The sequence below is a fragment of the Danio aesculapii genome, chromosome 1, assembly GCF_903798145.1.
Source record: "Danio aesculapii chromosome 1, fDanAes4.1, whole genome shotgun sequence".
In the NCBI taxonomy this organism is placed as follows: Eukaryota; Metazoa; Chordata; class Actinopteri; order Cypriniformes; family Danionidae; genus Danio; species Danio aesculapii.
The window spans coordinates 8,482,395-8,508,019 of record NC_079435.1 but is presented as its reverse complement, the minus strand read 5'-3'; the positions used below and the strand labels follow the sequence as shown (position 1 = coordinate 8,508,019).

The 25,625-nt window shown below is 35.0% G+C and overlaps 1 protein-coding gene across 1 annotated transcript; it reads right to left on the bottom strand.

Moving 5' to 3' along the window:
- Positions 1–24,785, bottom strand: rab3da (RAB3D, member RAS oncogene family, a). Its single transcript, XM_056456497.1, has 5 exons — positions 24,520–24,785; positions 21,651–21,887; positions 7,781–7,899; positions 6,285–6,409; positions 1–2,226 (listed from the first exon to the last, which is right to left on the bottom strand). The coding sequence occupies exons 2-5, from the start codon at positions 21,885–21,887 to the stop codon at positions 2,036–2,038; spliced, it is 672 nt and encodes a 223-aa protein (XP_056312472.1). The 5' UTR covers positions 24,520–24,785; the 3' UTR covers positions 1–2,035.
- Positions 24,786–25,625: the final 840 nt, after the last annotated feature.

The window sequence follows — 25,625 nt, the reverse complement described above, 5'->3', positions numbered from 1 at the left end:
TTTAGTGTTCACGGGAAGCAAATTTATTGCATTCAAAGCAAATGGCAAATACAAATATAAACTAGAGGACATACTTTGAAACAAATAACAAAACCTGGATATTTTTAAAAATATTTCACCGTCTACATTAAAGTAAAGCATGACCTTGCATCCATTAACAGAAACATTATGCATTTTTTTAAAGCTACTTCACGCTGACGACCAAATGCGCTTAATGTGAGCACTTTGTAAACAGTCACTGGAGTAACACTCCTGAAATGTTGAGTTTCTGATTCCTGTTTCATGCACTAATTTCTTCCCCATCAAGATATCACAGTTCAGTGGATTAGCAGCCAAACGTCATGCTGAGGGAAACCAGTCCTGTTCGTTCAGTCCCCAAAAGGGCCTGTTTTATCTTACTGCAATTACTCATTTTAATGAACACTCCTCTTTTAGCGAAAATATGCTAATTTTACCAGAGATATACAGTTGAGTTTTAACATTTTAAGTCCATTCAGCCATTCTCCGAGTCTTACAGGAGCACTTTTAGCTTAGCTTAGCATAAATCACTGAATCGGATAAGACCATTAGCATCTCACTCATTACTACAATAATTAGTCTTATAGCACACAATGTAATTACAGAAGAGTCAAGGTTTAAACTATCAAAACATTTTGGTCATTTTTTAAGTGAGATGCTAATGGTCTAATCCGACTCAATGATTTATGCTAAGCTAAAAGTGCTCCTGTCAGACCTAAAGATCAACTGAATGGATTAAATACAGTTGAGTTTTAACATTTTTGAGTCCATTCAACCATTCTCTGGGTCTCGTGGGAGCACTTTTAGTTTAGCTTAGCATAAATCAACGAAACTGATTGGACCATTAGCATCTTGCTCAGTAGTGAAATATTTAGTCTTGTAGCACATGATTTAAATACAGAAGAGTCAAGCTTTAAATTGTAACACCAACGAAACTCTTTGGTCAGTTTTTAAGCAAGGTGCTAATGGTCAAACACAATTCAATGATTTATGCTAACAATTTTTGAGTCCATTTAGCTGATCTCTGGGTCTGATTAGATAAACAGATTAGACCATTAGTATCTCACTCATTACTGCATTAATTAGTCTAATAACACATTGTGTAACTACAGAAGAGATGAGATGCTAATGGTCTAATCTGATTCAGTGATTTATGCTAACGATTTCTGAGTCCATTTAGCCAATCTTCAGGTCTTGCGGGGACACTTTTAGCTTAGCTTAGCATAAATCATTGAATTGGATTAGACCATTAGCATCTTGCTCATTAGTACAATAAATAGTCTTATACCACAGAATGTAATTACAGAAAATTCAAGCTTTAAATGGGAAAACTAGCGAAACTCTGGTCATTTTAGAGTGAGATGCTAATGGTCTTATAGCATTCAATGATCTATGCTAAACTAAGCTAAAAGTGCTCCTGTCAGAGATCAGCGGTATGGATTCAATAGAGTTCAGTTTTACCATTTTTTAGTCTATTCAGCTGATCTCCGGGTCTGGCAGGAGCACTTATAGCTTAGCTTAGCATAAATCATTGAATCAGATTAGACCATTAGCATCTTTCTCATTAGCAACTTATTATTTTCCATCAGTCTTAAAGTACACAATGTAACTACAAAAGAGTCAAGCTTTAAACTGGACTATTATCAAAACTCTTTGGTCATTTTTGAGCAAGATGCTAATGGTCTAATTCGATTTAATGATTTATGCTAAGCTAAGCTAAAAGTGCTCCTTTCAGACCCAGACATCATCTGAATGGATTAAAAAAAATGGTAAAACTCAAATGTTTAATTCTAGGAATGCTATAAAATTAGCTTATTTACAAAAAGCAGAGTGTTTTATTAAGGGGTGTATACCAGATTCATAAATGTTAGATTGGCATTTCTACTATATTGGCTGTAGTCTTGTGAAAAAGTCTCACTTCCGGAGTACGTGTGTGTGTGTGAGTGTGTTAGAGAAAAAAGAGGGAGTGTGTGAATGTTTGCCTTCAAGTATGAGTGTTTGTGGAGAGAGAGGATCATTAACATCCGCAGCCACCGCTCTGTCCATCAGGAGGCGTGTCTTGAAGACTGGGCCCTTTTTGATTGGTTAAGATGCTTGGGTCTGTGTCCAAGCTCTCGTTCATTTTATCGCAGATGATGTCGACCAGACGCTCAAACACCTGCTTGACGTTAATGTTGTCCTTTGCACTTGCCTCAAAAAACTGAAAACCTGCAAACAAATGAAAAAATAGATTAAAGAAATCAAAAGATAAGATATATTTTGGATTATGTTTATGCATATAAAAACATAATAACAATTTTAATAAGACTTTCTTTACACGTTTCCTTCTTGAAGTGTTTTGTTTTAAAACACAACAAGGAGAAACAAGAAATATGAGATATGAAGACAAGAGAATGAAAAAGTAAATGATATAGTCATGAAAAATATAGGTTGTTATATTATGCCTGTCTTAATGTCGGTCAAGAAAGAGTTAAGCAACTAGACAATACATATTTAATTGATAAATGTCCAAAACAACCCCCAAAATATGACTTTTACAAGCAGAAAAAACTCAGCACTTTTTAAGAATCACGTTGGGCAAATAGGGTGACTTTTATTTTGACAGACTAAGTGCTCATTTTCATTAGTTCGCTGCTTTTAAAGGGTCACGATACACCAAAACACATTTTTTGAGATGCTGACAGTTATACATGTGTCCCACTCTGCTAAAATACTATTAGGACACATAATATTTCACAAAAAAGTGAAAATTTGTTGTTTTGCATTATTTTGAGCAAATTTGTTCTTCTGCTTTGAAAACAAATGTAAAAACTACGTCACAGCGATGAGATTCCAGTTGTCCAGTTGGAGACTAGTTGTCTGTACTGGCTAGTACAAAGTGACATCTTTGAGTTTTCAGCATTAATTCATGAGAAACACTTGGTTCCAACCAATCAGTGAGCTCTATGCATGATGGCTTCAAAGACGGCAGAGATGCGCCATGTTGTGTTGCCAACCATAATTAAAGCAAGTAGAAGAAGAATTGTTCAAACTTATGGGTCGTCAGTGTCGTGTTAATAAATGTGTCGCAGCTGAGATTTTGTTTTCCCCGATTTCCCCGTTATGGGAGCGCAGCTGGACTCACGCGTTTGGATAACGTGACTAACTGCTAACACGCGACAGAAATATGTTTGTAAGGAACATTTTTTTACCCGAGAGCTTTTCACATCTGCAAATGGTGAAATCCTGATTTGCACTTGTCTTGTTTTATAAAATAAAGACATGGTTCCAGTTGGTGTTGATTGTCCTGTCTCTACAGATTCAGTAAGTGTGTGATCAGTGTTCTTTGTTTATGTTTATTCAGAGGCAAAAGTTAATTTGTATCATCAGCAGTACTCTTTCAGTTTTTAAAAGACACACCTTAGTCAAAACGATTTAGTTACTCAGTTTACAGTAATTTCACTTCAATATTATAAACATGTAGTAAACAGCTTAAACTGTTATCGCCATGTAGGATTTTCATCGCATTTTGTGACAGATTAGTCTATACACACACACACACGGCTGTTTGATGCTATTCTCTGCATCTACCAAGAAACACGGAGGTTTTTTTTTCTCTCTTATACAGCTCGCGGTATCAAAAATTCCATTTATACAGCACTCCTCCAGTAGTTCCTCGTATCCAAATTGGGGGGGGGGGGGCATGCATGAAGTGTTGCTGACAGAAAGTGAAAGTGCCAAACTGCAGTTAAAGTTGACAAATTGAGAAATAAAACCCGAAATTACATGAAACTACAGAGGAAAAGTGTATAGCGTGATGACGCAATGACGTTAATCGAACTATTATAAAACATTCAAAAAGCAACTCATGTAAACACCTTAATCATATTATTGTCTTATTCAGATTAAAGCAATTATTTCCATTACTGAAGTACATGTAAATGTAGTCACGGTCTATCTCCCCTGCGTCTGTTTTTGTGTTGCTGGTGTGAAAATCAGCTGTACCTAAACTCCCCTTTTCATGCAAACCCTTCCCTCTTTCGCCCCTCAATACTCCCACCTAAACAAAGCTGGACTCCCCCACTTTCCTGACTTTTTTCAAACTAGAGGTGTGAAAACATCCTGCCGAGACAGGGGGGTTTCATAGTCCTTTAACAAGTCTGGGAATGAAATTTTAAAATACTGTACAAAAATGTGTCATTTTTAAATAGTAACTTACATTTTTATTTCATTTTTTATAAAGTAGATGTTGTGTTTATTAGATACACTTTAACCAAGTTATAAAAAATCATATGAATTATACCTAAAATAATTATTTTAGTGAATGTTGTGTAAAATAAAGATCTAAATAAAATAAACTAATTTGCAAAAATGTTTTAGTGTTTTAGATTTAAGTATTTAGCCATTTGGTATCTAACTTAAAATTTTATTGTAAAACATCCATCAAATATCCATATAAATAGACAATCACATATAACGTCATCATTTTTGTAAATATTATGTCAAATAAATAATAAGTCATTTACAGATTTTTTTTCTACTTTTATCATCCAACTTAAAGGTGCTTTTTAAAATAATTTTTTAAAGATCCATCAAAAAAATCCATCATTTACCAACCACATATTTAAACAACTAATGAGTCATAACTAGCATCTATTGGGCAACAAAAATAACATTTGAACAACACAATTGCTCTTGGTACTTCAAAAGGCATGTGTCAATTATAGCACTACTTCCTGTCCTTTCTTTTGTCCAAATAAGGCTCTGCAGCCCAGAGGTAACACAGAAGTCAAAGGTCATGAAGGATCAAACAAGCGTAAAAGTAGCCATTTTTTTAAATTACTGTCACCATTCAACCCATTATTCAAGCCTGTTCCTCTTTTTTTTAACTTGAAACAAATGAATTTCTGATGAATATCAATAGAATCACAGTGTGCCAATCTTTTCATGACTGATTGCAGTTTTTAGCAAAATGAAGCTGCTAAAATTGTTCAAATTAAAATTATTAGTAGTTAAAAAAATCATACAAAATGCAATATAAAAATAACAAAATAAAAAGCCATTTCACTCTCTTCCAGCAGGTGGCGCTTACAGAACAGCCAGAATAACAGGATACCCTGGATAATTCTGTAAGCAAAGCATTTAGTATATTAAGAATATTTATTAATATTTGTACTTGTATTTAATGTTTGCACAATTATAAGAATCTAAACCTTAATGAAAACAATAGGTTCCACTCATAACTTGCTTACATTAACAAAACTCAGCACAAAAATACTTAGGATCTGTCATTCATTCATTCATTTTCTTTTCGGCTTAGTCCCTTTATTAATGTGGGGTCGCCACAGCGGAATGAACCCATCTCTGTGAAACATCCATACACACTAATACACTACAGACAAATCACTTAAACCGCATGTCGGAGGAAACCCACGCGAACGCAGGGAGAACATGCAAACTCCACACAGAAACGCCAACTGACCCAGCCGAGGCTCGAACCAGCGACTTTCTTGCTGTGAGGTGACAGCACTACCCATGCACCACTGCGTCTCCCCTTAGAATCTTTTCCCCAAATGTTTCACACATCACAAACCGCTCCATCTGCTGCCCTGTTTAAACAGGCGCTTATCAGAAACAACATTTGAGTAATTTTCATTAATGTGCCATAGAATAAAATCACTAGAGCTGTACCTATTGAGACAAAACAAAGGCCCTGATATATTTAATGATCAGTCAGTGTAGGTTTCTTTCAATCGAAACAGCTAAAACTTACATTTTAATGCTGGATTTGTTTGTGAAACTGGGGGAAAGTTTGCTTAAGTTAATGCAGAATGTCTCATATTCTCTGCGAGCGTTCAGCCATTGCAGTGTGGTGTGAACACATGAATAAATACTACTGAAATGTACAGTAAATACTATAGTGTTTTAAACCAAAAGTGTTAAAAGCGTATTATCCTGTATTTAATAAAGTTTTTACAACTCATTCTTAATGAATCCCACAGCATACGGTAATACTAACTATGGTAAACTGGAATACTGTAGTATACTCTAATTTACACTACAGTAAACATGTGGTAAATTGTATTATAATATACCCCATAATTTTAGAAATCTTAGTACAGTATTGGGTAATTTGCTTATATTACTTTTGTTGTCGTATGACCATATTAGCGACTACAGATTAATTGATGTACTGTAGTATAGTATGGTTCAAACATTCTATAGTAATATTTATAATAATATATATCTTTTTTTTCATTTCTAGGTTTGTATATGCTGAAACGTGCCTAGCTCATTGGCCAGCCTCTGTCCGTCTTCTCTGGCCACCAGTCTGTCGTCCTCCAGATCACATTTATTCCCCACCAGAATCACTTGAGCATTGTCCCATGAGTATGTTTTAATCTGAGTCGCCCTGGAAAACACACACGCACAAGAATACTATTAATGGTGTGCATACTTAATAAAATGTGTAGCATTTGGACAAGGAGCATTTCAAATTTCAATAGAGCTGTGATGAAAAATCATTTGAAAAATATTCAAAATGCATCGCTACTTTCTCCTGAATAAATTCTGAACTTAGCTTTGAACAGTAGATGGCGCTCTAGGTTAGTTTAGAAAAGCAGACGGCGCTCTAGGCTAGTTTTGAAGAGCAGACGGCGCTCTAGGGTAGTTTTGAACATCAGATGGTGCACTAAGCTAATTTTAAACAGCAGACGGAGCTCTAGACTAGTTATGAACAGCAGACAGTGCTCTAGCCTAGTTTTGAACAGCAGACGGTCCTCTAGGTTAGTTTTGAACAGCAGACGACGCTCTAGACTAGTTTTGAAAAACAGATGATTTTCTAATCTAGTTTTGAACAGCACTAGGTTAGTTTTGAACAGCAGATGGCGCTCTAGGCTAGTTTTGAACAGCAGATGATACTCTAGTCTAGTTTTGAACAGCACTAGGCTAGTTTTGAACAGCAGATGGCGCTCTAGGCTAGTTTTGAACAGCAGATGGCACTCTAGGCTAGTTTTGAACAGCAACTGATACTCTAGTCTAGTTTTGAACAGCACTAGGCTAGTTTTGAACAGCAGATGGCGCTCTAGGCTAGTTTTGAACAGCAGATGGCACTCTAGGCTAGTTTTGAACAGCAGATGATACCCTAGTCTAGTTTTGAACAGCACTAGGCTAGTTTTGAACAGCAGATGGCGCTCTAGGTTAGTTTTGAACAGCACTAGGCTAGTTTTGAACAGCACCAGGTTAGTTTTGAACAGCAGATGGCACTCTAGGCTAGTTTTGAACAGCACTAGTCTAGTTTTGAACAGCACTAGGTTAGTTTTGAACAGCAGATGGCGCTCTAGGCTAGTTTTGAACAACAGATGTTACTCTAGGCTAGTCTGAACATTACCAGGCTAGTTTTGAACAGCAGACGGTACTCTAGGCTAGTTTTGAAGAGCAGACGGCGCTCTAGGTTAGTTTTGAACAGCAGATGGCGCTCTAGGCTGGGTTTTGAACAGCAGATGGTACTCTAGGCTTGTGTGAACATTACTAGGCTAGTTTTGAACAGCAGACGACATTCTAGCTTAGCTTTGTGTGTACAGCACCATCTGCTGTTAAAGACTAAACTCAGAACCATTTAAAGATGGAATAGCGATGCATTTTGAAAGTCACAGAATAGATTTCTAACCACAGCTCTACATTTCAGACACTTTGACTTCCACATAGTTTTGCATTAAATAAACAAACTGGCACTTGAGCATCTGATAACAGAAGTATGTCTAAATAAAGGAAGTGAACTCACCAGTCCTGCACGGCGTAAAAGGAATCTTGGTTAGTGATGTCATACATGAGCAGAAATCCCATGGCCCCTCTGTAGTAAGCTGTTGTTATGGTTCGGTATCTCTCCTGTCCCGCTGTGTCCTGAACAACAACATACAAATAAAAAAGAAACATGAATGAATACTGCAATATTCAAATCACCTCATCCTTATTTCTGATATTATTATTATTCATTTCCTTATATCCTTATGTTTTTATTTGTGAGCTTTATACAGGGTAGATTTAAATGGATAAATACGAAAAGGAATAACAATATTTCACTTTGTGGGACATGCAGTATTCAGCAGTTCGGTTTAATCTGAATGTCACTGTTATAGGAGGATCCACTGAAAAGCAGCTCTGCCAAACTCTACCAAGCAGGCCTTTAGATCAATAAATAATCAATTCATGTTTAATTGTTTAAAGTTTTCACCATGCATATCATTTCAAAGCAGCTGAAAAAGTGTAAATATACAAGCCTTTTGCTTGGTTCAGGGACTTTATATGTTGGTCAAAAATGAGACGTTCCATTTTGGTGTGTGAATCAAATTTAATAAGGATGATTTTATAGATAAAGCATATTAAGGGCTGCACGGTGACACAGTGGGTAGTGCTGTCACCTCACAGCAAGAAGGTCCCTGGTTCCAGCCTCGGATGTGTCAGTTGGCATTTCTGTGTGGAGTTTGCATGTTCTCCCCATGTTTGGATGGGTTTCCTCCGGGTGCTCCGGTTTCCCCCACAGTCCAAAGACATGCGCTATAAGTAAATTGGGTAGGCTAAACTGTCTGTAGTGTATGAGTGTGAATGAGTGTGTATGAGTGTTTCCCAGTGATGGGTTGCGCCTGGAAGGGCATCCGCTGCGTAAACATATGCTGTAAAGTTAGCAGTTCATTCCGCAGTGGCGACCCCTGATTAATAAAGGGACTAAGCCGAAAAGAAAATGAATGAAATGAAACCTTAAAGACTTTCACATATACATTTATGTAAAAGTAAATTATAATTTACATTTACATTTAGTCATTTAGCAGACGCTTTTATCCAAAGCGACTTACAAATGAGGACAAGGAAGCAATTCACACAACTATAAGAGCAGCAGTGAACAAGTGCTATAGACAAGTTTCAGGTGTGTAAAGTCTAAGAAGCAAAGCATTAGTAAATTTTTTTTTTAATTACCCTGACCTCTGCCTATTAAAATATAATACAATAAAACACTAACTAAAAACTTTAAATTACTTTAAATTATAATTCATTTTTTGACAATGGGTAAGTCATGGGTAAAATTATAGCTAAAATAAAGAATTAAAATGAAAATTAATGAGTATTTTGGCCATTCACTGAGATCCTTAGTCTTTTAATATGCCGTGAATCTAGTTATACCTGATATATGCCAGACATTATTTTTTTAATAAGTTTAAATCATAGTACAAATGTGATAAATCTGCAAAAAAATTTGGAAATATCCATTTTATTGTAGAAGAAAGAAGGACATTTTTATTATTTTCATATTTTATGTGTATCTTTAATAATCCATCTACAGTTGAAGTCAAAATTATTATCCCCCCGTGAATTATTAGCCCACCGTTTATTTTTTTCCCCAATTTCTGTTTAACGAAGAGAAGATTTTCTCAGCGCATTTCTAAACATGATAGGTTTAATAACTCATTTCTAATAACTGATTTATTTTATCTCTGCCATGATGACAGTAAATAATATTTGACTAGATATTTTTCAAGACACTTCTATACAGCTTAAAGTGACAGTTAAAGGCTTAACTAGGTTAATTAGGTTAACAAGGCAGGTTAGGGTAATTAGGCAAGTTATTGTATAAAGATGGTTTGTTCTGTAGACTATCGAAACAAATATAGCTTAAAGGGGCTAATAATATTGACCTTAAAATGGATTTTAAAAAAATGAAAAACTGCTTTTATTCTAGCCGAAATAAAACAAATAAGACTTTCCCCAGAAGAAAAAATATTATCAGACATACTGTGAAAATCTCCTTGCTCTGTTAAACATCATTTGGGAAATATTAAAAAAAGAAAAAAAAATTAAAAGGGGGCTAATAATTCTGACTTCAACTGTATCTAAAAATCCCCATATATCAGTGTTGAATAATAGTTTAAATTCTCTTTTCTTCACAAAACAAGTCTAAATGTGTCTTCAGAAAACTTAACTGCCTAAAAAGTGTTATAAAAAAAAATAAAAATAAAAATCACAACATTGACAACATTGGATAACTTTCATATTACCAATAACATCACAGCAAATATATCTTGATCATCTGCCTAATTTCTGTTAATGCACATCTATGGTGTAAATAAAGTAAGAAACTAATTATGCAAGTGAATGCAACGCAAATAAAACAGTCCGGGGTTTAGAGGTTAACAGCCATGTTAATGTGGTAACCAGGCAACGTCTGATTAGTTTCCATGATACGGAAAAGCCTTGACTTGATTTAGTGCGCTCTGACCTCACCTATGCAGGTTGCCATGGTAACTCTTGGTTTGGGCAGCTGTCGGAGGGCTGTATATAAATATATGCATGCATTGTATTTTAGGGGAAAAGCTGAAAGGAAACTAATGGGAGCTTGACAAAAGCCTCAGATCAGTCTTTCAACGGAGATAAAATGTGCACCTGCAAATCACACACACGCAGACTTTCCATAAGCGTATTGTATTTTATACTGTGAAAAAAAAACATTTATTATATGGTCTTACCCTAACCCTTACCCTCATAGGAAACCTTTAGCATGATATGATTTTAAGTGTTTTGAATTACCTTACAACCTCACCAGAGCACAACTAGGTCCATCTACCCATGTCTTTGTACAATAGGTGTCCCCGTGAACCACATAAACAAGTGCACACAAGGGCTAAACGATACTGGGGAAAAAATGGCATTGTGATATTTAGTTTTTCATGCATTATGAATATAATTACACAAGATGACTATTTGGAAAAAATTAACAAGTTTACATTGCTTGTGAGGATTTTGTTGGGGAGTACGTCTGTATAAAATACACAAAATTATACAAAAATAATATCATTTAAAGCACAGATGAAAATAACAGATCAAAAATAACAAATAAATAAACAACACTGTTTTTTTAGTGGACTCTAACAGTATTGAGATATAGAAATTCAATAATCAAATGTAAAATAACAGCATCTTCGCTGTATAATTATATAAACCCAATTAAATCAAATATAATTTAATTGTTAAAGCAGAAAACTTTCAATGTCATGTGTCCAAATGGTTTAAATTAACTTGTGACATGATAACTGCTGACTATCAATGCTGAAACGATACAAACATGGACTCTCCATAGGTATTGTATTTTATACTATAAAAATGCTTATTATTTGGCATTATACCCTAACCCGCATAGGAAACCTTTGGCAAAGTATGATTTTTAAGTGTTTAAAATTACCTTACAACCTCACCAACTTGAGTACAATTAGGTACAACTACTTATGTCTTTATACAAAATTTGTTCCCATAAACAAGTATAAATATATAAACCCAATAAAATCAAAGATAATCTAATTGTAAAAGTAGAAAACATCAAATGTCTTGCGTCCAAATGATTTAAACTAACTTGCGATATGACTATTGCTTATTATCAATGCTGAAATGATATATTGTGCAGCCAAAAAGCACACACACACACACACACACACGCGCACGCACACACGCACGCACGCACGCACACAAACTCTCCATAAGTGTATTGTATTTAATACTGTAAAAAATGCTTATTAAATGGCCTTACCCTAGCCCTAACCTTAACCCACATAGGAATCCTTTGGCTAAGTATGATTTTTTAGTGTTTTGAATTACCTTACAACCTAACTACCTTAACAGAGCACAACTAGGTCCATCTACCCATGTCATTATACAATATTTGTCCCAGTAAACCACATAAACAAGTGCACACAAGGGCTAAACGATAATGGGGAAAAAAAATGACATTGTGATATTTAGTTTTTCATGCATTATGAATATAATTACACAAGATGACTATTTGGAAAAAATTAACAAGTTTACATTGCTTGTGATGATTTTGTTGGGGAGTACATCTGTATAAAATACACAAAATTATACAAAAATAATATCATTTAAAGCACAGATGAAAATAACAGATCAAAAATAACAAATAAATAAACAACACAGTTTTTTTAGTGGAGTCTAACAGAATTGAGATATAGAAATTCAATAAGTCTATCTTAAGAGTTTTTTCAGCCTTATACATTGCAATATGAATATATTTACACAAGGATCAGTAGAGTTAAGATGTGCACTTGCAATTCACACACACATACATACATATATGGACTCTCCATAGGTATTGTATTTTATCTTGTAAAAACACTTCTTATATGGCCTTACCCTAACCCTAACCCTCATAAGAAACCTTTGGTGAAGTTAGATTTTTGAAGTGTTTTGAATTACCTTACAACCTCACCAACTTTGTAGAGTACAACTAGGTACATCTACCGATGTCATTAAACAATATTTGTCCCTGTAAACCACATAAACAAGTACAGACGCACATAAATGCATGATGAGTAGATTTACAAGAAAGACAAGTCGATCATATCTATATTCTCGCCCTGTAATTTCGCATCTCAAGGAACTGAAAGCAACCCTTCAGGAAGTGGGAAATGTCAGTGCAATAATTATTTAACATCTATGACTGTGTCAATACAGTTAAATCTACAGAGCGCAGTGATGATTAATCGAATGCAATGTGTAATATTTGCTCTTCCTCCACAGCGAAATGCCTCAAATTACATTTGTCCCTGCCTTTAAATCATGAACTCCTCCTTTAAGCAAACAAGAGGGGACCAAATGTGAACACGCACATGTACTGCACATTATAGGAGTCGCCGGAGGGAATAAAAAGTACTTTATGGCTTTGAGTTTTGGGAATATTTAAAGGCTAGATCAGATATTATATTAGAAAATAATAAATTCTGTTAGAATAGAATAATATTATAATGATTACATACACTAAAAATATCCATACATCAACAGTTTTTGGGATTTATGATTTATTTATTATGATATATTTTTTAATTGATGATTTTTTGGCATTATTTAACCTTGATCTTTCCTCTAACACCTTTAAATATTGAAAAGTTTTTTTTTAAAGTGACTTTTAAATTGACTTTTTTAATAGTTTAAAGTGATATATTGCCTGGTTTGGTGGTGTAAATGGTAATACATCAGTCTGGTAATAAAATGCCAACACTTTTTATGTTATTTTACAGACTTATTTCTCTATATATTATTTCCCATTCTATATAAAATGTCAATAAAATCACAATGTTCAACATCAAAAGTTGACAGTGCAGATATAAAGATCATATAATGCTATCTATAAGCGTACATAAACCAAAAAACCAGTGAATCACAAATACATTAATTCATTTTCCTTCAGCTTAGTCTCTATTTTTTAGAGGTCGTCACAACGGAATGAACCACCAACTACTCCAGCATATGTTTTATGCAGCGGATGCCCTTCCAGCTGCATCCCAGTACTGGGAATAGGGCTGTGTGATTTGGGGAAAATATCTAACTGCAATTTTTTTGACAGATTGGGATTTCGATATGATTTGCGATTTAACTTTTATAGCCACTTGTGGTGCTTTTTTAAAGTGCTGGTTGCTGTATTTCCTCGTGCTGGCAACAATTCTGTGACAGCTTTTACAAATGACCTGTTTTTGTTTGGTGTCTGTGACTTTAAAACCAAAATATTCCCATATTACTGTGGTCTTTCTTGATATTAATTTGTTTATTAATGCTTCTGAAGTGGCAGACGGCATCATGCCACTCGTCCGCGCTGTCCTGTTTGTTTGTTTTTTTAATTGTGGGCATTCCGCATAGTTCGGTTGCACTGTGCTGATTGGGCAGAACGAACGTGTGGCTAGTAGGACGGTCACACACAGACAGCAGTCATGCATTTGCTCTGGGTGGGAAAAATTAAATAATGTATATTCCTATCACAGCCTATTGCGATTAGCTAATTGCAATGTTTCAAATTGCGATTCGATTTCGATTAATCGCACACAGCAATAACTGGGAAACACATCCATACACTTTCACACTCATTCACACTACAGCCAATTTAGTTCATTCAATTCACCTATAGTGCATGTCTTTAGACTGTGGGGTAAACTGGAGTACCCTGAGGAAACCCACGCAAACACGGGGAGAACATGCAAACTCCTCACAGAAATGCCAACTGGTCTAGTCAGGACTCAAACCAGCAACATGTTAAATCACTATATATTTTACAGTGCACAATGATTATACAGTTCATTTTAATAATAAGAATATTCTTAATATGATTGCTTGTATAAGGGCACCACATTCACTGAAAAATAATATTTATAATATTTCATGTCCCATGCAGTGTATCATGTCACAAAATGTTGCTTTAATTGAATAAAATGGATAGTTAAAATGACAATTCTTTCATAATTATCAGACCTTAATGAGTTTTTGAACACAAAAGAAGATATTTTGAAGAATGTTGAAAATTGGGAGCCCCTGACATCCATACTGGGGATTTAAAAAAGTAACCATGGAAGTTAAAGTTTACCGGTTTCCAACATTCTTTAAAATATCTTCTTTTAGTGTTGAACAGAGGAAAGAAAATCATAAAGGTTTAAAACAAGCAGTGGAACAATAAATGTTGACAATTTGCACTTTTTTGGCTGAGGCATCCTTTTAAATTATCCCCAAAGTCTCATCTCATTTATTTTCCTTTGGCTCAGTCGCTTTATTCATCAGAGGCCACCACAGCGGAATGAACCACCAATTCATTCCAGCATATGTTTTACACAGCGGATGCCCTTCCATCTGAAATCTAGTACTGGGAAATATGTTGGAAAGTTGGAAATCGGGAGCCATTAACATCCATACAAGGGATTAAAAAAGAAATACAATGGAAGTCAATGGTTACCGGTTTTCAACATTCTTTAAAATATCTTCTTTCTGTGTTGAACAGAAGAAAGAAACTCACAAAAGTTTGAAACAAGTGGAGGGACAGTAAATGGTGACAATTTGCACTTTTTTGGCTGAAGCATCCTTCTAAATTATCCCCAAAGTCTCATCTCATTTATTTTCCTTTGGCTCAGTCGCTTTATTCATCAGAGGCCACCACAGCGGAATGAACCACCAATTCATTCCAGCATATGTTTTACACAGCAGATGCCCTTCCATCTGAAATCTAGTACTGGGAAATATGTTGGAAAGTTGGAAATCGGGAGCCATTAACATCCATACAAGGGATTAAAAAAGAAATACAATGGAAGTCAATGGTTACCGGTTTTCAACATTCTTTAAAATATCTTCTTTCTGTGTTGAACAGAAGAAAGAAACTCACAAAAGTTTGAAACAAGTGGAGGGACAGTAAATGGTGACAATTTGCACTTTTTTGGCTGAAGCATCCTTCTAAATTATCCCCAAAGTCTCATCTCATTTATTTTCCTTTGGCTCAGTCGCTTTATTCATCAGAGGCCACCACAGCGGAATGAACCACCAATTCATTCCAGCATATGTTTTACACAGCGGATGCCCTTCCATCTGAAATCTAGTACTGGGAAATATGTTGGAAAGTTGGAAATCGGGAGCCATTAACATCCATACAAGGGATTAAAAAAGAAATACAATGGAAGTCAATGGTTACCGGTTTTCAACATTCTTTAAAATATCTTCTTTCTGTGTTGAACAGAAGAAAGAAACTCACAAAAGTTTGAAACAAGCGGAGGGACAGTAAATGGTGACAATTTGCACTTTTTCGGCTAAATACCAAATAAATCTCATATCATTTAAAAAGTTGAAACAGGATTAACATATTTCATTAAGTAACATAAAAACATATGTTGTCATTACTTATTATTAAAGCCAGACAGAATCTATGTGATTTATGTGGAATGATTTTGGGAGTATCGTAACTACAAACTTAATATAGTAAATAAAAAAGTAAGACCTTTTTAACTTTTATGTAATGTTTACAATGCAAATCCAATTAGATCCACTTATTTGGTAAACACAGCAAGTCTCTTATATAATAGATACTACTAAAAGACTGAAAATATTACTGTACAATCTGTATTGAAAAACTGATCAAATATAAATTCACACACATTTACACAAGTAAATAAATAGTCACTATGATGGGCTAAAAATCTGCGGAAATCGATTCTGTGTGGGTCTACCTATTATTAACTTACTTATGATATATGATCTGTTACATTAAGGCTAGGCATCAGTGTGTTGCATTTCATTAAAAGTATAATTATAAGCCTGTGTTTATAGGAGCAGCAAGACAAACACGACTGGACTAGTTTACTTCATATATGCATATTCTCATTGCTATAGCAATAGAGTCAATAAAGCATGACTGATCATTAACCAAACATCTCCAAACACCTCAAGTCAGGAAAGATGTTGTAAGTCTCGGTGTCTCCACACCCACTAAATACACCACACACACAGTGCTCTGGGATCGTGACAACAGGAAAGGATCATTACTGAAAGCTTCTATGGACTTGAATCACATGGAGGATTTAATATTGCAGTTCTCTGAGAATAATGCAATGCTAAATGAGAATAATAACATTATGTATTTTTTTCTCTTTTAAATTATTTAATCATCATTTTTTTAACCCTGTTTTATTTTCAAACATATGTAAAACAAATCATATTGTACAAACATTGGCAAACTTTTTAACCTAATTTAATTGTTGAATTTTTGCCATTATATATTGTATGTTTTATATGTGTGGCATGGTGCCTCAGTGGTTAGCACTGTTATATGCCGGATAAGTTGGTGGTTCATTCCACTGTGGCGACCTCTGAAATAGAGATAAAGCCTACAGAAAATGAATGAATGAATGAATGAATGAATGAATGACAAGTTTTAAATATTTTCTTTTTTTATAAATCAATTAAAATAAATAATGCAATATTGACTTGAAGGTGGGTTTTAAGTATCAAATTTGCATGACTGCAGTGGATGTACATTTATAATTTTGTTCAGCAACCCTTTGTATTTTTGACAATTGACACCGGATGTAAAATGTTTGTCCTGAAGCAAAACCACTAGTCTAGTGTTTGATAAAGCATTAGTGCAATATGATACAGCAGCTGAGACTGTGCCAGTCTCTCTAACAGATTTGACATGATATCATTTTCCTGCGGTTTCGCAGTCAGAATTGTTTTTTTTTTTTTTTGCGGGCACTTAACATTTATACAAAGAATTCTGAATATATCAGGGGAGTACATTCAACGTTAAATCATGTCTAAAAAATAGCTACTGATTTCACGAATAAGAAGCATTGTCAAAATCTAGGCTTTGATCCTAATTGTGCCATTGTGGTGACTGTCACTTTAAATTCATCTGAGATTGTGCTATTTTCAAAAGAGGGTGGGGCTACAGATGCATGCGTGTCAGCATTGTGGCAGATTCAAAAACAATTCTAACATTATATGCTAATGAGGGAGAGATTGTCCCTAATGGGCGATTATGACACGTACAAATGGAGAATATCAATCAAACTGTTTCTATTTTTATCAAGTGTGATTATAAAATAAATAAATAATTATATATATATATATATATATATATATATATATATATATATATATATATATATATATATATATATATATATATATATATATATATATATATATTAACATTAAAAGCTGGTTAACTGCTCATTAACACAAATTTCTAATCAGCCAATCACATGGCAGCAACTCAATGCATTTAGGCATGTAGACATGGTCAAGATGATCTGCTGCAGATAAAACCAGGCATCAGAATGGGGGAGAAAGGTGATTTAAGTGACTTGCTGGTCTGAGTATTTCAGAAACTGCTGATCTACTGGGATTTTCACGCACAACCATCTCTAGGGTTTACAGAGAATGGTCAGAAAAAGAAAAAAATATCCAGTGAGCGGCAGTTCTGTGGGCACAAATGCCTTGTTGATGCCAGAGGTCAGGGGAGAATGGCCAGACTGGTTCCAGCTGATAGAAAGGCAACAGTAACTCAAATGACCACTCATTACAACCGAGGTCTGCAGAAGAGCATCTCTGAACACACATCAGGTCCAACCTTGAGGCAGATGGGCTACAGCAGCAGAAGACCACACCGGGTGCCACTCCTGTCAGCTAAAACAGGAAACTGAGGCTACAATTCGCACAGGCTCACCAAAATTGCACAATAGAAGACTGGAAAAACAATGCCTGGTTTGATGAGTCTTGATTTCTGCTGCAACATTCAGATGGTAGGGTCAGAATTTGGTCTCAACAACACAAAAGCACGGATCCATCCTGCCTTGTATCAACGGTTTAGACTGGTGGTGGTGGTGTAATGGTGTGGGGGATATTTTCTTGGCACACTTTAGACCCATTAATACCAATTGAGCATTGTGTCAACGCCACAGCCTACCTGAGTATTGTTGCTGACCATGTCCATCCCTTAATGACCACAGTGTACTCATCTTCAGATGGCTACTACCAGCAGGATAACGCGCCATGTCATAAAGCCAAATCATCTCAGACTGGTTTCTTGAACATGACAATGAGTTCACTGTACTCAAATGGCCTCCACAGTCACCAGTACTCAATCCGATAGAGCACCTTTGTGGTGGAACAGGAGATTTGCATCATGGATGCGACTCTCCTGTTCTATGTCAATATGGAGGAAAATCTCTGAGGAATATTTCCAGTACCATGTTAAATCTATGCCACAAAGTATTAAGGTGGTTTTGGGGTCCAGCCTGGTACTAGTGAGGTTTACCTAATAAAGTGTGGAGTGTAGAGTGTAGATCCCCTTTAACTAATGTTAACAAATGGAACGTTATTAGTAAAGTGTAAACAAAAAATAGGATTACTGTATAAATAATCAGAGCATTTTTAATCAATATCTCAGGCCTGATGAACTTAAACATCTCTAAGTCTGAAAATAAATAACCTATTAAATTTAAAGTCTCAACTGTGAATGCAACAGTCAACATGTCCTTTAAATGCTTTCAGAATGTTTAGATAATAACTATTCATTAACATTTTTCAATATAAGATACCATGCATGTCCATTGACACAATATATTGTATTACTGAATATCAGCACAAATTCTAAATGATATTCTTGCCTATTCAAGTCAAATTGAGTATATCGAGTATACAGAGCTGGGCTGTTCTATGGTGGGCTATCACAAGCACACTGGTGCATTCTGGGAAATTGCTACTCAACACCTCTGAGGCGTTCGCACCCACTTCCTTCCATCAACAGAAAGTGCTGTCGCTTCCTCTGTGGAGGACGGCTGCGGCTGTGAACGGGCACAGAATAACTATATTTACAACATCTAAACAAAAGGATCAGTAATTAACATAGAGCAAACGCAAAAAACACACACACAATCATAAATAATTCCTTGGCAGCATTGGGCAGCTGATATTCTGACCCACTTCCTGTGTTAGTATTGATTCAATTAGTGATTTACAGCAGAAGGCAGATGCACGCTGGTCTGGACCGGCAAAAAAAGCACAGCCATTTTGATTTTATGGCTTTTATTTTCTAAAGGTTCCCTCAAAATGGATTTGGCACCATGTGTGTGTGTGTGTGTGTGTGTGTTCAGAGAATAATGCATTAGATGATGGGGCCATCTGCTTTAGGTTGGTCTGGTTGTTTTGTAACATTAACCATCATTGCTGACACACACCAGTGAAACACACACACACCTAGATTATCTTGATCAAAGTATCACCAAGTCATATTGATGCATGACGGGCAGATCCTCTTTTCACAATATTAAGCACTAACATGCTTTTCTTTCTGGTTTAACTAGTGAAAAATAAAGAAATATTTTTGAATTTATTCCTCTTGCCACTGAATGCATTTAAACTCTGGCAACCAATCACTTCGCTTAGTCTTACCTTGTGCAACAGTCACAATATGGAGGCAAAGACACCATTAATTTTGCCATCTGGGAAATATTTTTTATGATAAATTTGTAATGAAGTTAATCAATGACAGAATAAACGCTTTAGGTGAAACTAAATTATTAAATTATTATTATTATTAAATAATCATGTCTAATCATAGAACTCAGAAGTTGGGTGATGCAGAATTTCATTCTATCAAAATTTCCACCAATCAGAGAGCTGAAAAAAGTGAATCATTATGTTCATGTTCTCTTAATGTCTTTTTTTTGGCTTTTTTTTGGCTTTCAATTAAATAGTTTCTAATGTTGTTATAAGCATAAATTATTGCATTTTATTGGCTATTATGGCTTGTAATGTTTAAACAAAGACTTTAGAAAATGCATATGCCAAAATTGAATTGAAAAAACCTTTGGACCTATGGCTACTGAGAAATGTTGCGTACAGTATTTTTGAAGAGTGGCCCAATTCTGAGTTTTATTCACGCCACTGCTATTTTAGTTAATAAAGTATTCCTTTATGGCTATAAACTGAATACATAATCCACATGAGCATGATGAAATACTTTTCTGAAAATGGCCCACCTCTGAGTTTTATTCAAGCCATAAAAGAAGAGTCTTTGTGTTGTTGAAAAATTTTGCATACAAGCAGCCACATTTTTAAAACAACCAATGTTTACAAAAATTCACGAGAACAACTAAAGATGCTGTAATTTGCACGTCAGGCCAGTAGGTGGTGTTTGTCACACTGTAAAAAGCACTGTACATCTGAGCACATATGGTCCTGTAAATTCCCACTGCTATTTTAGTTATTAAAGTACTCGTTTATGGCTACAAACCGAATACATAATCCACATGTGCATGATGAAATAATTTTCTGAAAAGAGCCCACTTCTGAGTTCTGTTCAAGCCATAAAAGAAGAGCCTTTGTGTTGTTGAAAAATTTTGCATACAAGCAGCTACATTTTTAAAACAACCAATGTTTACAAAAATCCACGAGAACAACTAAAGATGCTGTAATTTGCATGTCAGGCCAGTAGGTGGTGTTTGTCACATTGTAAAGAAACAATGTACATCAGAGCACATACTGTCCTGTAATTTGACACTACTATTTTAGTTGTCAAACTACTCATTTATGACTATAAACTGTATACATAATCCATGTGTGCATGATGTAACAACTTTCTGAAACTATATTCGCAAACTATATACCATGTAAACGATGTACATGTACTTTGAAACTCATTTTCAAACGTTTGCATTTTCAGGCCACCAAAATCCTGTATCAAAAATACAGCAAAATTGCAAATAAAGTAAATCTGAAATAGTATATACTGCTATAAAATAAAATAACAAAAAAAAATGTGCAAAAACCAATTAAATAACTTTTTAAAAGTACAAATGAAATCAAAACTAATCATATGATTTTGTTTGCTCACATTGCTAGTTTTGTTGTGAACAATTCATCTGTGCATGTCATTAAGACAAATCGTTTGCCCTTGTAATCTTTAATTGAAATATTTTTTTCAGTTAAATTCTCAGCATAACGCATGTCTGAGGTATTGGGCGTGGCTAACACACTTAACCACGCCTCTCCAGCTGCCAGTAATGACAAAAAACATAAATGGTGAGAAGGAGGTGTCTGTTTGTTCGTAATAACTCTTCTAAAATCCTGATCTTACTGAATAAAATGCCTATTTCACTACATCCAATCAGCTCGCAGTAGAAAAAACAAGCCACGCCCATTATTTTCTCATGTAATAAATGGTTTCTCTAGAAACTGCGTCACATTATGAAAAAAAGACATGGTCACAGCTTCTAGTTCATGTGAAGTTAACACTTACTAGCATAAATACCATCCACTCACATAAACGAAAAATTTTTTGTACTCACCCATATCTGAAGTTTGACTCGTTTCTCGTTGCGGTAAACAGTTTTGACTTTAAAGTCGATGCCGACTGTGCTAACGAACGCAGAGGTGAACGAATCATCAGCGTAACGGAACAGAAAACTTGTTTTTCCTACACTGCTGTTGCCAATGATGAGCAGCTTGAACATGTAGTCGAAATTCTGATCGGCAACGTCTTTCTGCACCTGCGTCTGATGACGGGTATCGTTGACCGACGCCATCTAGAGGAGTGGAGGAAAAGTGAATATGTGAGTAGGTTTACAGTGAACGATAACAACAACTTTACACTTCAGCCCTTCAGGACATCACCTCATTTCTGAAGCCCTGTGATCCTTTGTTAGTTAAAGTACTCTTCCAGCAGTGTCATCTATCTATCTACTGTATCTCTCTTTCTTTGTGCGTCAGGCATGCTGAGTGAGGATCTTTCTTTGATTAAGAGCCATTACGGCAGAGACCAACTCAGCACTGCTCATTCTAGCCATTAAAACTCTACTTTAAATAGGAAGCACATAATACAGATTATCACAGGCTATGCTGTTGATACTGTATAAAATCAGTGTTATATTATTAGTTGTATTTACATAGTGGTTTTAGTATTTAACCATTTGAATCTGCTTTAAATATATAGTAGGGCTGCACGATATTGTAAAAATCTGATATTGGAAATATTTTTCTGCGATAAATACTGCGATATGAATACACTATCACAAGATGGTTTGAATTGGACTTTTCTGGGCAATCTAACAGCATTGAGGTACAGAAATTGAATAATCACAATGCAAAAAAATCATTTTCTTACTTTGTTTTGTCTTGTTTCTAGTCCAAATATCCAAAAAAGTCTGAGACCAAGTAAAATATTATTTACTTTTCACCGTCAGAAGAAATAAGTGGAAATTAAGAGTTTTTAGCGAGGGTGGTAAGTAAAGTCATTTTGTTTTCCCTTTGAAATGTAGATATTTGGGCTAGAAACAAGAACAAAAAAACTAAGTCTAAGCATAAATCATATAAATACAGTCATTAACACGATGTAAAACCCAACAGTCAACTTTATCAAATGATAAACTTTATTGGGTTTAACCAGCTCAGTTGGTTTGAGTTCTCTTCATTTAATGGGTTTTACTGTGCTCAAATTGCTTTGTTTACTCAAATGGATTAAGTTCACATCAGTCATTAGGATTCGTTTTTGAACTTAAATGGTTTGTTGTAATTCTGTAGCTCCTGGTCATCTATAATTTACACTGGACATTGCATATCTTTGCGGGCTGACTATTGCGGATGCGCACATTGCGATATCAATGCTGTAACAATATATTATGCAGCCCTTTTTTTCTATTTAAGTTTTACTTTAGTCTTATTCTATATTTTAAAATTTGGTATATCTTTTTAATTTTAGCTAGCATTTATGTTTTTCAGCTTATTTCAAGTTAACGTTAAGTTACTGCTATGACTACATATTTCTTGTAAATAATAACTGTAAATTAATTTATAAGTCTTCAAAAAGTTTTAATTCTCCACTTTATATGAGGTGTTTTTCAGTTGAATTTTCTTCTCATTTTAAAATTTATTTTATTGATCTGTTATTTATGTTTTTTCCAGCTTTATCTCAGTAGAAAATGGCTACAATAGTAAGTTTGATTTACATAATCATCAAATAATAATAGTATGACTTATTTCTGTGAATAAATGACTTGAATAAATGACTATGTTTGTTACATAAAGGTTATCAAAAGGCTTTAAATAGGCTTGAAATATATCTCAATAAATTATATGGATTAACTTTATTACAATTGTGGTGTGTATGTGGTTGTTTTACAGATTGACACTTAGGTTCTACTTTGTGACACAGTTTTGTAGAAAAACAGCAGCTTTTAGATTTTCAAAAAATCTTTATTTTGGTCACATATAATCATAATATTAATAATAATTATTAAATGCAATTCATCTTTATGGTCACATTTTATTTTGAGGGTCCAATTGTTGAATTTAAGTTACATTGCATCTACATGCCAACTAATTCTCATTAGATTATAAGCAGACATTTAGGGTTGTGGTTAGGGTTAGTGTAAGCTGACATGTACTTGCAAAGTATTGTATAGTCAGTTAAATATCTGTTGAAAGAGCAATATCAGCAGATATTAAGCAGACAGTCTAATAATACTCAAATGCACCATCAAAATAAAGTGTTACCATCTTTATTTCTATAGCCCTTTTACAAAGTAGATTGTGTCAAAGCAGCTTAACAAAGAAGTTGAAGTAAATTGAAACTGTGTCAGTCCAGTTTTCAGAGTAATCATAATATATACCTATACATTCTCTTTAATATAATAATATGAATAACAATAAGTCAAACAAATCTTAAAATAACGTGATTTTTGTTTAAGTATCAACATCCTGCTCTAGTATGAGAAACAGGCGACCACATCAACACCTGTAAAAAAAAAATACCTGAAGAAGAGGGAGTTACCAGGATATGACACACCTCACACATATGAATGAACACAATGCTGCAGTGCCACAGTTATTTCCAATATAATTACAAGCCTTTTTAGCACAGACAAGGTTTAAAATGAACAATCATTCACATTAACGATGGTCGACAGTGACAAACAGCAGCACACACACCCTAAAAAATAAACTAATGAAATCTACAGACCTGTCAAACAGCGTATCAGCTCATATTAAGTCAGTCAGATAATATCCATACAATCATATATCACTAATAACTGAATTATGAGGCTATAAAATGAACTGAAACGGCTCCAGTTACGCTTCCATATGGACGCGTACAGCAGCTAATCGACTACTTCAGAAAAATGCGTATCCTTCGGGCACAAACATAATGCAATGACTAACCTTATCCGGCTCTTCTCAGATTAGGTTGTTTATTTGATAAAGTTAATATCGCGCTCTTTCTCTGCTGATTTCAGCTGGCATCCAGTCCAAGCAGATCTAGTTTCACTTTTCCCGTTAAAAAACACACACACTGGGAAAAAGGTCCACTCGTGTTATCGGTTTAAAACCCGTCCATTCGCTTTCCTCTAGAGGGGCGTTGCAAAAATCTGAAGCTTGAAGCCTGCAGAGTCCTGGCTGACGACCAGTTTTTATTTGTGCTGACGGCTCGGCCAAACGGAGACAACTGTTTCCAGATCAGCCGGCGGCCCTGGCGAGCGTCCAGCCTGCACTTACTGAGCAGCCAATCAACAGGTCCCCTGTCAGCCACACAGCGTTATCGTCTGCTGTTTACATACGGGTCATTGTGGGAAAGTTGTGTCATTAGCATTCTCAAAAGATGACAAAAAGCAAGATTGTCAGCAGTTTATGGCTAATATTGTTCCCTTGTGTGCTGCTTAGGATGTTTTCATCCACTCTGAGGTGATTTTGAGTCGTTATTTAGCCACAATTTTCTGTTTCAGCAAATGTCATGATTTTTTGGTGACAAATCTTATATTTGAAACATATTTTAGGGAAATGTTTTGAAATTTTTAAAAAATTCAACAATACACTTAAATTTGGCAAATCGACTACCCTTTCGTTATGTTGGTGGCTGTTTTTGACCCATTGACTTCCATTATAATTATATTTTTTATTGCAAAGCCATGACACCATGTAATCATGCATATAATCATGTTGGGAGGAGGTTAAATGTGTCATTTTTACTGTTCATCATCAATTGCAGAGCTAAAAAGAGGGTAGTTTCTGCCTTCTGGACAGTGTATACTTCTGTATAGTGTGTGTGTGAGAGAGAGAGATTTTACACTTACTTTGATATGAGAAAATCAAAATAAGCAGCTCAGCTCTCAGAACATAGGAAGTCTGTTTATGCACACACAATATAACCTGCTGATTTACTCCATATAAAAGACAGACAATTTTTTGCACAGCCCTATCTAAAGGGTTAATGCTACCAACTGGTGATCAACAGTAAAAATGACACATTTTACCTCTTCCAAACAGGGAAA

What these genes read in the sequence shown, in the direction of transcription:
- rab3da (XM_056456497.1), bottom strand. Translation starts at nt 21,887, where the DNA reads ATGGCGTCGGTCAACGATACCCGTCATCAGACGCAGGTGCAGAAAGAC. An exon ending in GAGTCAAACTTCAGATATGG is followed by an intron (nt 7,900 to 21,650) that starts GTGAGTACAAAA and finishes GTTGTTGTTCAG; the next exon opens with GACACAGCGGGACAGGAGAG. An exon ending in TTTTACGCCGTGCAGGACTG is followed by an intron (nt 6,410 to 7,780) that starts GTGAGTTCACTT and finishes TGTGTTTTCCAG; the next exon opens with GGCGACTCAGATTAAAACAT.